Source organism: Vulpes lagopus, chromosome 3 (assembly GCF_018345385.1).
Source record: "Vulpes lagopus strain Blue_001 chromosome 3, ASM1834538v1, whole genome shotgun sequence".
NCBI lineage: Eukaryota > Metazoa > Chordata > Mammalia > Carnivora > Canidae > Vulpes > Vulpes lagopus.
This window is the reverse complement of record NC_054826.1, coordinates 13086663-13100000: the sequence shown is the minus strand read 5'-3', so window position 1 is coordinate 13100000 and position 13338 is coordinate 13086663. Positions and strand designations below refer to the sequence as shown.

The 13338-nt window shown below is 46.6% G+C and overlaps 2 protein-coding genes across 8 annotated transcripts in view; one reads left to right on the top strand and one right to left on the bottom strand.

Moving 5' to 3' along the window:
* LOC121487231 (translation initiation factor IF-2-like) overlaps nucleotides 1-4599 on the bottom strand; it is a 9033-nt gene extending 4434 nt beyond the window's left edge. Inside the window, exons 1-3 of one of the 7 annotated variants that reach the window (XR_005986800.1) lie at nucleotides 3615-4599; nucleotides 2698-2789; nucleotides 2590-2605 (exon numbers count right to left, since the gene is read on the bottom strand). Coding sequence is in view for 3 of the 7 variants with exons in the window: in XM_041748726.1 (XP_041604660.1) it covers nucleotides 2770-2789; nucleotides 3615-4599 (1005 nt within the window). In the remaining 4 variants the exon portion in view is untranslated. Of the gene's footprint in view, nucleotides 1-1570 lie in introns of those variants that run through there. The other 6 variants (XR_005986799.1, XR_005986798.1, XM_041748726.1 and 3 more) reach the window with 6 other exon arrangements.
* Nucleotides 4535-13338, top strand: part of GOLPH3 (golgi phosphoprotein 3) — a 56445-nt gene continuing 47641 nt past the window's right edge. Inside the window, exon 1 of the mRNA XM_041748728.1 lies at nucleotides 4535-4972. Coding sequence (XP_041604662.1) covers nucleotides 4748-4972 — 225 coding nt within the window. The 5' untranslated portion in view covers nucleotides 4535-4747. The remainder of the gene's footprint in view (nucleotides 4973-13338) is intronic.

Genomic DNA, 13338 nt, shown 5'->3' with positions numbered 1-13338 from the left:
GTATGCATAAATACAGATATTTGTGTAATGACTGAATTAAGGACTGGGGTTCTAATGATATGGTTTTTATTAACCCAGGCTTGCAATTTACCAGCCGTGTTATGTTGGACAGATTAATTTCTCTGAACTGCAGTTTCTTCACAAATAAAGTGAGTGCCTTAACCTGGGATTTTCAGAAAGCAGAGCTTAAGACAGAGGCTTCTGTGCCACTGTTTTGTTAGGGAGTGTAACTCCCAAGAACAGGAGCAAGAAAGAGGGGGAGGGTGGAGTGAAGGGGGGAGAGAGACATATCAAGAATATGTTGTTGGGGGCGCCTGGGTGGCTCAGTTGGTTAAGCATCTGCCTTCAGCTCAGGTCATGATCTCAGGGTCCTGGAATTGAGCCTCACATCAGGCTCCCTGCTCAGTGGGGAGTCTGCTTCTCCCTCTCCACCTCCCCCCACCTGCTCATGCTTTCTCTCTCTTCAAATAAATAAAATCTTAAAAAAAAAAAAGTTGTTGAACGTGCTGCAGCTAAGTGCCACGGAGAAATCGCATAAAGGATCTCAAAAATCCATTTGAAGAGAGAAAGGGGAACTTTGCCAGCTTGAAGTGCTAACTCCTATGCACCTCCAGGTCCTTCTGCTTGGGCATGAAGTATGCTGACATGCTTTGCTGCATAAGGTAGTTGGGGTTTATGGGGAGCAGCATGAGTACCTCCTCTGCAGGACTCCGGTGGGGGCTACTGGAGAACATGCCTGCCACATATTCAGTAGTCAATAAATAAATAGTCATTGTTATTAGGAATATATATTTTGGTTCCCCAAATATCATAACCTTATTTCCTTCCTTCTTTTTTCTTTTACTTTCTTTCCAATTAAGGTGATTTTGAAGTCTAGCTTGTGGAAAACAAAAACGGAAAAAAATGCTAGTAAAACTGAAAAAACAATGAAGTTGTGTTAAGTCTTAGTAATCTGAAGAGTGTGCATGAATAAACAGACCATGAGCATGCATTTTTGTGGACAAAACATGTGGCTCTTCATTATATTTATTACAGCATTGTTTGTAATAGCAAAGAATGGGAAACAACCTAAATGTCCATCTATAGGGGACTGACTAAATAAAAGTATGTTACGATAGCATACAATGCAGCTGAAACAAAGTATGAAGAAAGAGGGGGAGGAGCAAGAAATTTAAGTTAAGTTTTTTAAAGATTTTATTTGAGAGAGAGAGAGAGAGGGAGGAGGCAGGAGAGAGAACACAGTGGGGGGTGGGGGGTGGGGGGTGAGGGATGAGGAGAGGCAGGAGAAACAGGCTCCCCACTGAGCAGGGAGTCAGATGCGGACCCTGATTCTGGGACTCCAGGATCACGCCCTGAGCCAAAGGCAGAGGCTTAAGGGACTGAGCTACCCAGGTGCTCTGAAGCTGTTAAGTATTGATAGAGAACATTTTTTCTAACATTAAGTGAAAAATAATGTGTATTATGATCTATTATTTGCATAAAAAAGGAAGGAGAATATTTTCATAGTTGTTTGAATATACATTAAAAAAAATCTCTAGAAGGATATCCAAGAAAGTATTAGTAAAAGACATTTTACTACCAAAATGTGTTTATTTGGGAACACCAGAGAAATGCAATGCAGAACATGTAGGCTATGGAAAAACCATAGGCAAGTCCAGCAAACAAAAGAGAAAAATTTATGGAGAAGAGGGAAGTTGGGACGAGTTTTTTTTTTTCCCCCTAAATATTTAATTTGAGAGAGAGAGAGGAGAAGGCAGAGGGGGAGGGGGAGAATCTCAAGCAGACTCTTCACTGAGCCTGACATATGGTTCCATCCCATGACCCCAAGATCATGACCTGAGAGCTAAATCCGAGTCCCACACTCAAAGGACTAAGCCACCCAGGTGTTTTTTAAGGCTACTGGAGAAAAGCAAGTCAGGGTGATGAAGGTTTATTATTGGCTGAGTTGCAGAGGTAGTTTATTTGTTGAAGGAAATGCAGTACACACCTTTTCCCTGTCCCGGCCTGTAATTGATAGTTTCCTTTTGTGGATTTTTCTGTTGGGGGTCTGTAATTGAGGTTAAGTGGGCTGGCTCCCCCTTGTAGCCTCCCCTTTCTAGCCTCCTGATCTCTACTGTAGTGAGGTTTCCCTCTATTGATTTTCATAACAATACTCTATTTTTTAAAAGTTCATTTATTTCATTTGAATCATCTCTACATCCCAGGTAGGGCTCAAACTCAAATGGCAAGATGAAGAGTCCCACGGACCAATCTAGCCTTGCAGCCCCGATTTTCATCACTATAGGATTTGTTGTCACGTTTGTTTTGTATAAGCACCGAAGTATTTTAATGCCTATTACTGCATAACAAACGACTCAAAATTTAGCAGCTAAAGACAACCAATATTTATTATCTCACAGTTTTTGTAGCTCAGAAGTTCTGGAATGACTTAGTGGGGTGGTACTAACTGGTTCAGAATCCCCCCCCCCCCCCCCACCCAGCCAGAGGGGCACCTGGGTGGCTCAGTGGTTGAGCATCTGCCTTTGGCTCAGATTGTGATCCTGGGGTCCCGGGCATTGGGCTCCCTGCTGGGAGCCTGATTCTCTCATGAATAAATAAATAAATTCTTTAAAAAAAAAGAATCTTTCATGAGATTGCAATCAGATGTGAAGTAAGGGTTTGAGTGGGGTTGGGAGCCCGGTTTTCCAGATGCCTCACCTCTATTGCTCTTTCCCACTGGACATTTCCATAGCACTGCTTGACCGGCTATGATGTGGCATCCGGCCTCTCTCAGTGAATGAGGGGAGAATCTGAGAAGTAGAGACAGAGGAGAGGGACAGGGAGAGGGAGCCGGAGCACAGGAAGCTGCAGACTTGTAGGATCTAGTCTAAGTCACACACAGCCACACCTGCCACCTTCTGCTCATTGGAGGAGAGTGGAGGTGTCTGGCCCACACCCAAGGGAAGGGGAGTTAGGCTTTCTCTTTTGAGAGGAGCACCAGAGAATTTGTTGAAGTATTTGGGACCACCTGAGGAGAAGAGGTGAACAACGGGGGTGAACAGGGGCAGGGCTGGAAGAGAGACTTTCACTCTATACTCCTCCAACTACGTATCTGAGTATCCTAAACACATTCATTACATTTCTTCCAAAAGGAAACATTTTAGGCTATTTGGGAAAGAATAGGGAGAGAAATTAAGGAGAAAAAAAAAAGTTGAACAGGTGAATGGGAGAAGCTGACCCTTGCCCGGAAAGATAGGAAAGAGGGAGGGTCTCCTTTGGGCTCCCCCCGCGCTCCTCCCCGCCCCACACTGAGCATTTTCACTTTCCAGGATGTGGGGTGGTGGTGGTGCGCGGCCGAGCCTGGGACCATGGGTTGGGGGGGGGGGACTCTGTAGCGAGAATGTTCGACGGGACGGCCTTGCTGCGGGCGTCCGTCCTTTATCACAGCTCACGTCCTGTCACAATATACTTCTGTCCAGACCGCTCTGCGGCCGCAGCCTGTGGTCCCCGTTGACTCGATGCCGTTTCTGGATGACTTACAGGGCGCACCCTTCCGGCCTCCACCCCAGGCTCGGCACCTGGCTCGGGAGCTGGCCCGGCCGGCCCAACCCGGAAGCTCGGCGAGACGATCTCACCTGTAATAAAATGGGGGGGGGGGCAGGTTCCATCTGCACAAAGACGTGGCACGAAACCCAACGGCTTTATGGTCTCCATAAAGAAGGTCGTTGGGGTCAAGCGGGCTGACGCGTTCGGCACCAACCGTGCTCCCCGGTCACGCGTCGGGAGGCCACGGGCACGTTCTCGCGGGCGGCTCCGCTCGTTCTGCCGCTTCGGAGCTCGTGGAACCACGCGGCCGCCCGCGACCCACGCACCGGCCGTCACTGCCTCTGCGGGTCCCGGCGCGGGCGCGGACTCTCGGCCGCCAGCGACGTCCTTCCTGGGTCTCTCGGGGACCCGGGTCCCCGCCCTCCCCGCCCCCCCCCTCGGGTCCCCGCCCTCCCCGGCCGCATCCGGGCCCCCACCCCGCCCCCCTCCCGTCGGGTCCCCGCCCCCTCGGGTCCCTGCCTTCCCAGCACCCCCGCCCCTCCCCCCGCGGTCCCCCCCTCGGGTCCCCGCCCCCCCCCCCCACACCCCCGGCCAACTCCGAGCATCGCGGCGTCTCGGGTGATGCGGCCACGGCTCGAGGCTGAGCGGGGTCCACCGTCCTTCGTGGGGGCCTCGCCGGCCTGATGCCGCGCCCCGATCCTCGAGGGGCGGAGGGGGAGGCGGCGGAAGGGAGGGCACGTCACGCGCCGCGGGCAGGGGCCGCGGGCCGGGCGGCCAGGGCGAGCGCCGGCGGCGACCCGAGGGCGCGGGAGCCGCGCGGAGCCGCGAGCCCCGCCCCCCGCTTCCGGCGCCCTCGGGCCCGCCCCGGCCGGCGGTGCCACATCCTCCGGTGACGTCAGCTGGCGCCGCCATATTGGGAAGGCGCAGCCCCAGCCGCCGCCGCCGCCGCCGCCGCCCGGAGCCCGGCTTCCCCCGGGCCGCGGCCGCACGAGCGGGGAGCGCCGTTCGCCTCGCCTCGCCTCGCCTCGCCTCGCCTCGCCGGCCCGCCCGTCCCGCGCCCACCCGTCTCCCCATGACTGCCCCCGGCCCCGCTGCCGACGGACGTCGCCCGGGCGCCGCGATCTAACACGGAAGCCCGGGCCGCGGGCCGCGGGGGGGCGAGGAGGGAGGCCCGGCAGGTCCCGCGGCCCTCTCGGCGCGGCGCGGCGTCCCGGCGGGAGCCATGACCTCGCTGACCCAGCGCAGCTCGGGCCTGGTGCAGCGGCGCACCGAGGCCTCCCGCAGCGCCGCCGACAAGGAGCGGGTGGCGGGCGGCGGCGGCGGCGGCGGCGAGGACGACGCGCAGAGCCGCCGCGACGAGCAGGACGACGACGACAAGGGCGACTCCAAGGAGACCCGGCTGACCCTGATGGAGGAGGTGCTCCTGCTGGGCCTCAAGGACCGAGAGGTGCGGGGCGGGGGCGCGGCGGGGGCGGGGGCGGGGGCGGGGGGCCGAGCCGGGCGCCCGCAGGCCCTGCCCGCGCTCCTCGCGTCTCCCGGCGGCCTGCACCGCTTCCCCCCTTTTCCCGCCTGTTTAACCCGCGGGCCCCCCCCCCCGCGTAGGGCCTGCTGGGGTGAGACCCTGGGACCCCCAGCACCCCGCGCTCCCGCGGGCCCTGCAGGCCTTCGGACTTGGGAGGGCTCCACGGCTCTGCTTTATGGGGGGGGACCAGAACCCACGCACACGCGCGCACACCACTTAACGCGGTGCCGTTGGGAATTTCGAAACATTTCAGTGAAATGCTAATGGAGGCGGAAGTGCTTTTGCACCTGATAAAAAAGTTAAAAGTCCCGACAAAATTCTCACGACGCCTCCCGGAAAAGGACTTCCCAGGTAGTAACTTTGCTTTGGGTGAGACGTTATTTTCAGCGTCACTTTTGCGTGTTACGGGTCGACTAGTCCCCAGGACGCCGCGCCCTCCGAAGGGGAGGCTTCCTCTCCCTGCGAGTGCTGCAGACGTCGGCCGTGGGGTTGGACCGAAAGCTCTCGCAGCCCCAGGTCTAGGTTAAAGCTGCCAGGGGCGGTCTCGGTGGTGGGATTTCGAAAGGTTATTTCCAGCTCAGTGTCTTGGGAGGATTTTGCACACACGGAGAAGTGGGAGGAAACCTACTAAGGTGGATAGCTGCATATTCTCCTCCTAGGTTCTGTCGTTAAGGTTTTCCTAGGTTGGCTTCATCACATATCCTTTGATGTACGAAAGTGATTATTTTTAGAGACGTGCAGCTGATCAGCTGGATGAATGGATAGTCTGTAAGTCACACGTGGGGAGGTGGTTCTAGAAGCTCGTTTTATCCCAGCACAGAAACTGTACACTTTTTAAGAGTCAAATAAGGGAAACACAGAACTATCCAAGTTTGTTTTGAAAAATTTTTTTTTTAAAGATTTTATTGATTTGAGGGAGTGAGCGAGCTGAGAGCAGGAGCAGGGATGGAGGGAGAGGGAGAAGCAGAGAACCTGATTCGGGGATATGGGGCTGGATCCTAGGACCCCTGAGATTATGACCTGAGCCCAAGACAGGTGCTTCCCCGGCTGAGCCACCCAGGTGTACCTTGTTTTGTTTTGTTTTTAAATTTATGATAGTCACACAGAGAGAGAGAGAGAGAGAGAGGCAGAGACACAGGCAGAGGGAGAAGCAGGCTCCTTGCACCGGGAGCCCAACGTGGGATTCCATCCCGGGTCTCCAGGATCACGCCCTGGGCCAAAGGCAGGCGCCAAACCGCTGCGCCACCCAGGGATCCCTTGTTTTGGTTTTTAATAAAGTTTTCCCAGCTCAGAAAGGTGGGCAAAAATTTTGATCTTTATAAAACAGTTTAGTCTTATTTCACCAAAACTTTATATGGACTGTGGCCTCCTAGTATTTAGTGATTTAGTGAAAATAAATTTACTTTGAGGGGATCCCCGGGTGGCTCAGTGGTTGAGCGTCTGCTTTTGGCCCAGGGCCTGATCCTGGAGACCCGGGATTGAGTCCCACATCCGGCTCCCTGCATGGAGCCTGCTTCTCCCTCTCCCTCTGCCTGTGTCTCTGCCTCTTTTTGTGTGTTTCTCATGAATAAATAAATAAAATCTTTAAACTTATTTTGATAGAAATGTCCAGAATATTTGCGACATCTAGGTTTCCCATTTGTAGGTTTTTTTTTCATTTGTAGCTTTTAATAATGATCACTTGAAAAGACATCCCTCTGAGTGTGAAAGGGGCTCTCAGTAGGTTTCTTAATTACTGAGTTACGATGGGAGCAGATTGTATGTGAAACTTTTTTGTTCATTACGAAAACAACCTACAGATCTTCCGTAATTTACATTAGGGTTATATTTTGATAAACCCATCATAAAGTGAGTATTTTAAGTTGAAAATGCATTTAGTACTAACCAACCAAACATCATAGTTTAGCTTAGCCAACCTTAAACATGCTCAGAACATGTTTTATGTTAGCCTACAGTTGAGCAGATCATCTATCACAAAGCGTATTTTATAGTAAAGTGTTGAATAGCTCACGCAATTTATTGAATGTCGTATTGAGAGTGAAAAAACAGAATGGTTGTAAGTACATCCATTGGTTACCCTTGTGGTCATGTGGCTATGCCTAGCAAATTGTATGCAGATCACTAGCCCAGGAAAAGATCAGAATTTGAAGTATTACTTTTGTACAGGCATAACGTTGAAAAATTAAGTTGGGGATGGTCTGTGGATAGAATGTCTTAGAAATGTGATTTTTAGGAAGTATTCAACTTGCCAGATTTTTAAGCTTCACAATTTAGAATCTTGGTAATAAACATTTTACTTTAAGTGCCGTTTCCCTCCCCACCCCCCCTTTTGGAACAAAAGTAACATTTTAGAAAATACCAAAAAAAAAGAAAAAAATGAAGATGGCAATCATCTATATTCCTGAGTGAACAGTTTTGGTTTATAGTTTTTGATAGTTCTGTGTGGATACGTCCTGTGTGTAAAATTAAGACTTAAAGCCGGAAAACAAAAACCCCAACTAAAACCAAAATTAGCTTTTGGATTTGAGTCACTCCAAGTGAGAAATTATGGTGAAAAAGTACCTTTGTTTCCCAAATATGTGTTACTGGAAAAGGTTAAGCTGAAGCATATTGACTTGCTATGTTTCTGTGGTTTTCATGAAGATAATCTAAAGAATTTGTTGAAGCTTACTGGTACTTCAAAAGGTAGACAATTTAGATTTCTTTGGTGGCAGGTAAATTGAAACCATGTGTTGTGCTTCTGTCAGGAGCCACTGTAGTTTGGCATCTCGTGGCTAAGGTCCAGACACTAGTCAGTTCTGACCATTTCTTGTGATTTCAGCAATCACATAGAGAAACTTTTTATTTCCCCTTTTGCAGGCAAGCCCAGGGAATTGAAGTAGAGGTGGATGGGCTTGGGATTTGACATTGTTTTAGATTTAGGGTTTTACCTATATAACTTGTCCTCACATCTTTATAGTACTAATAACCAGACCTATAACCTTCTCCATTCATAAGTTTTGGGAGGTGTCGCCCCCCCCCCCCCCCCCCCGTGTCTTCAACTTGTATCATTCTATATAGGAGGTAAGGAATTACTCTTACCTAGAGCCCTAGAGCCTAGGCGTTTATGCTTGTTAATAATTAAATTTATGGGGACACCTGGGTGGCTCAGCGGTTGAGCGTCTGCCTTTGGCTCAGGGCGTGACCCCGGAGTCCTGAGATCGAATCCCACATCGGGCTCCCTGCATGGAGCCTCCTCCTCCCTCTGCCGGTGTCTGCCTCTCTCTCAGTGTCTCATGAATAAATAAATAAAATCTGTGAAACAAAAACAAGCAAAAAAGATTTTAATTTATGTTTGATATTAAGTTTCAAGCTTTAGGGACAATATGTAGGTTAATTGACTGCTTTAGCTTACATCCATCTTTGTTATCTTTGGGTACTCTAAAGATATTAAAACCTAAAGTTTAAGGTTAGGTTAGGTCATTAATGATGGATATATTACCGGGGTGTGTCTGTGAGAACTATTATATTTGGAATCCAAACAACTGAGAAAAAGTTAAGAAATCGTAAAGTGGCAAAAATTGGTTTTACTTTTTTTTTTTTAGAGATTTTATTTACTCATGAGAGGGAGAGATGAAGAGATGGCACACAAGGAGAGCGCAAGCAGGGGGAGGGGCAGAAGCAGGGAGTCTGGCTTGGGGTTTGATCCCAGGACCTTGGGTTCACAACCTTAGCCAAAGGTAGACACTTAATCCACTGAGCCACTCAGGCACCCTTTACTTTGACTTCTAAAAAAAGCTGAGGTATTATGGCTTTCTAAAAAAATTTTTTGTTCAAAAATGTATTCAGGAAAGTGCATGTAAGTGTGATGAATTTTCACAAACTGAACACAACTGTTAAACAGCACCTAGGTCAGGTGCCTGGGTGGCTCAGTGGTTGAGCGTCTGCCTTCGGCTCAGGTGGGGATTCCAGGGTCCTGGGATCGAGTCCCACATTGGGTTCCTTGCAGAGAGCCTGCTTCTCCCTCTGCCTGTGTCTCTGTGCCTCTCTCTGTGTGCCTATAAACAAAATCTTAAAAAAAAAAAAAAATCTAGAAATAGAACCACTTTCCAGAAGCCCCAGGTGATGCCTTTCAAGTTACTGCCTACTCCTCAAGGGTACCCACTTGCTTTACTTTATAATTCAACATAGAATAATTTTGTCCATTTTGGACTTCCATTTGCATCTTTTGTTTTGCATTGTGACATCCGTATTGTGTGGGTTGTCATTTGTTCATTTTCTGTGAATTACCAATTTAACACATTTCTAATCTACAGTGTTTACAAAATGACATTGACTTACATTCTGAATCTAGTGCCCCTCCTGTTCTCTTTTTACTGAACAGAAGACTCAGCTTGCCAACAAGCAGATGGTCTGGCCTCAGATTTTCTATTAGGAGTATCTCTAAAGTCATTGTGAGGAATTTTTTCTTTTTTTGAATTTAGATATATATTTTACACTTTTTACCAGTGATTTTCCTTTGTGGCTTTTATTAAAATACAGGTGTCATTACCCCCTCTGTGATTCCGGTTGTTCAGTCTGGATGGAGCATCAATGACATAGATATTAAGTAAATCTTGGGGTGGCCTGGGTGGCTCAGCCGTTTGGCGCCGCCTTCGGTCCAGGGCCTGACCCTGGAGACCCGGGATCGAGTACCATGTTGGGCTCCCTGCATGGAGCCTGCTTCTCCCTCTGCCTCTCTCTGTGTCTCTCATGAATAAATAAATAAAGTCTTAAAAAAAAAAAGTTATTAAGTAAATCTTTAGAGGCCACAGCAAGGATGGTAGGCTTAAGCTTGAATTCAACTTCCAAATTAGCAAGATTCCTGTAATCTCTCCCTATTTTTGAAGGGGAAAGGCAGCAGATGAGCCACATATTTTCCTTTCCCTATTTGATTTTTCCATAGCTGTCTCCAAGAGCCATAGGGTTTTCAGAATGCCTCATAGAGAATTACCTCAAATAAGTAGTGTCACCATGCCCTGGGCCGAAGGCAGGCACTAAACCGCTGAGCCATCCAGGGATCTCCAGTTATTACCATATTATTGACTAATCTCTATGCTGTACTTTTTATTCCCTTGACTTTTTAAATTTAATTTAATTTTAATTAATTTATTTAAATAGGCTTCATGCCCAGAGTGGACAGCCATGCCTGTCGCAGGGCTTGAACTCGCGACCCTGGGATCAAGACTTGAGCTGAGATCAAGTCTGACACTTAACTGAGTGAGCCACCCAGGCACCTCTTGATTTACTTATTTTATAACTGGAATTTCGTAATTTTTAGTTTTTAGTCCCCTTCACCTTTTTCACTCATCCCTCCCCCCCCTTTTTTTTATTTTTTAAAGATTTTATTTTTAATTTATTCATGAGAGAGCGAGAGCGAGAGCGAGGCAGAGACACAGGCAGAAGGAGAAGCAGAAGGAGAAGCCTCCATGCAGGAAGCCCGGCGTGGGACTCGATCCCTGAGCCCCAGAATCACGCCCTGAGCCGAAGGCAGATGCTCAACCACTGAGCCACCCAGGTGTCCCAGTGGAAAAGTTCTTAAATGGAGTTAACAGATGGAGTTTAGAAACTGAGCACTCAGCAATTTTGTGTGGATTTTTCTAGAGAAAGAGGACATAACTTTCATCATATACAAAGCACTTAGTGAACCAGAAAATTAAAAGATAACTGAGTAGGAGCTGTTTTAGTTTAATTTTTTGGTTTTTTCTTTTCTTTTTTAAAAGATTTTATCTTTAAGTAATTTCTACACTCAATGTGGGACTCGAACTCACAACCCCAAGATAAAGCGTTGAACCAGCCAAGTGCCCTGCTTTTACCTTTTAAATTTTTTATTTTTTATTTTTTATTTTTTTTACTTTTTTTGGGGAGGGAGTGAGGGGGGAAGGGACAGAGGGAAAGGGGAAGAAAGAATCCTAAGTAGGTTCTCCACTCCCAGCAGAGAGTCCCAATGCAGGGCTCCATCTTACAACCCTGAGGTCATGACCTGAGCTGAAACCTAGAGTCAGGCACTTTACTGACTGAGCCACATAGGGAGCCGGTCTTTTTTTTTTTCTTCCTGAAAACTTACAGAAAATTCCAGGTTTCAGGGTTGCAGTGAGTTGGATTTGAGTTTTTGAGATTTGAGGTAGGAAGCTGACATTTCTGTAGCCTGGTCATCTTGTTTGAATGACATCACAAGCTGTGTAACTACCACATCTAGAATTCTAACAATGTCCATATTTTTATCAAATATTTACTGAGCCAGTCCTTTGATGGAGTACAAACACTAGGAAGAAGACCTCTATGTACAAGGCCATTTTATTTTAGTTCTGTATGTCAGAACTCATTGTAAACTACAAAATGAAATTCTGTTGCTGTTCTAGAATTTTTTGATAGTGAATATCTCTTCTGGCATATACTATCACTCAATAAGTATTTATTAAGTAAATCATGTATTTTTGATGGGGGTAATGTGATCCCTAAGGGAATGAAAGTTGGTTCTGGGGATGGTAGGGAGAAGTTCTTTTTACATATAGCATAAATACGCATAGGTCGTATAAATAGGCAATGTATTCATCTTATTAAAATTGTGGGGGTGGGGAGAGGGTGGTTAGGGAAAAACGTCTGAAAAAGCTCCTTTAGGGAGCAGTAATGGAAAAAAGTTGAGAAACACAGAGATGAATCAGTATTGAAAATACTAAGTTTGTACTCTTAACCTGAGGTTTAGAAAATTCTCATAGGAATTTTTATTGTAATAGAATTTGGCTTCTAGTTCAGTAGTGGGAGGAACAATTTTAGGGTACAAACTGTAGGAGGTTTTGAGTGAGATTTTAAGATCAAAGTTGTTCTTGTTGATAGTGTGTAGGTAAAGTTTTGTGAGTTGTCCCATACCCCCAATACCTTCTAGGAGGGCCTGGAAATTAAAGGACTACATATAGATTGCTAATGGTTATTTTTACTCTGGTTTCATTTTCTAGTTTCAGTTTCTTAAAAACCATTTTTAAAGCTTTATGTTATATGAAATAAGTTCAAAATAACATTTAATTGTACTTTAAGAAAAAAAAAACAACTTAAATTTGTTCACTGAAATTGAGCTTGTCCTTTAATTTTGGATCTATATTACCTAAAATGGAAGCAGGTTTAGTGTCCATAGGTTCAGTTTAACCCAGTTACTGAACACATTATGTATATCAGTCTCTTCTTGGTGGTGGGGTTTCAAAGAAAAATTTCTTACCCTCAAGGAGTTTCCAGTCTGTGTAGAAGACATATGCAAATGATTATCGTAAAACAGATTGCTGACTTTCATGGAAGTACATGTTAAGTGTAGCATGGACATAGTGGTAGGGGGGGACACAGCATCCCCACTATGTTTTGGATCAGCAGCCAAAAGACTGCCATGTTCTTGACTTCCTGCCTTGCCCTTACTAGTTAGCCTGCCTTGCCCTTGACTAGTTAGAACAACTAGGATAAATGATTTTAATTCTTAGACCCAGTGCTAAGTTTTCCCTGGGCAGAATGGGCTTACGTTTGTGGGCTGTCCCATAACTTCTAGATTATAGGGGTCCCCTGAATTGGTATATGTGTAAGTGCTTCGAAAACTGCAAAGTACTGAACGAATGCAAATGGATAATTACCTAGGCCCCAGAAGCAACTTAAAATTTATCGTGGTATTGATATGTATTTAATATTTTCCTATTTTTATTGTTTCTTGACCCTCTTTTAATTTATCTACTGGGCTTAGAACATTCCTCTTCTGACCCCTATATCACCATTTCTTCCCACCTTTCTGTGGTCCTACCACCTGTCTTTGATGACCCCACCCTCCACCCCCTTTGGGGAGGGAGGTGATGGGAGGAAGTCCTTGCCACCTGACTTCTTCTCTTAAGATGGTAGGGCTGGGTTTTCTGGAGAAGGCTTGGCTCATAATCCTTTCTTTTTTTTTTTTTTTTAATCCTTTCTTTTATAATTTATTTAATTGAAAAAGGTTTTCCTCCTTTTGATTTATTTTTCATTTTCCCCTTACTATCTATAGGTCCTTTGGCTACCAAGGCCTTCCCTGAGGGGGTTGAAAGTAGGGAAACATGGGAACAGCAGTTTCCAAAGTTGTACGAAATTATAAAAAAAAACTTTGTGCAGGACTTTTTGTTAAATGAGTCTAGGGAAAAGTAACCAGAAAAGTCTTAGTTTTCACAAGTGTATAGTCTAGTAGTGGAGAGACACATGAGAATTAAAATAAGCGTAAAGTAGCATCATCCTAAGTGCTGCTCAAGTAGTGGAGACAATGCATTTTTAGT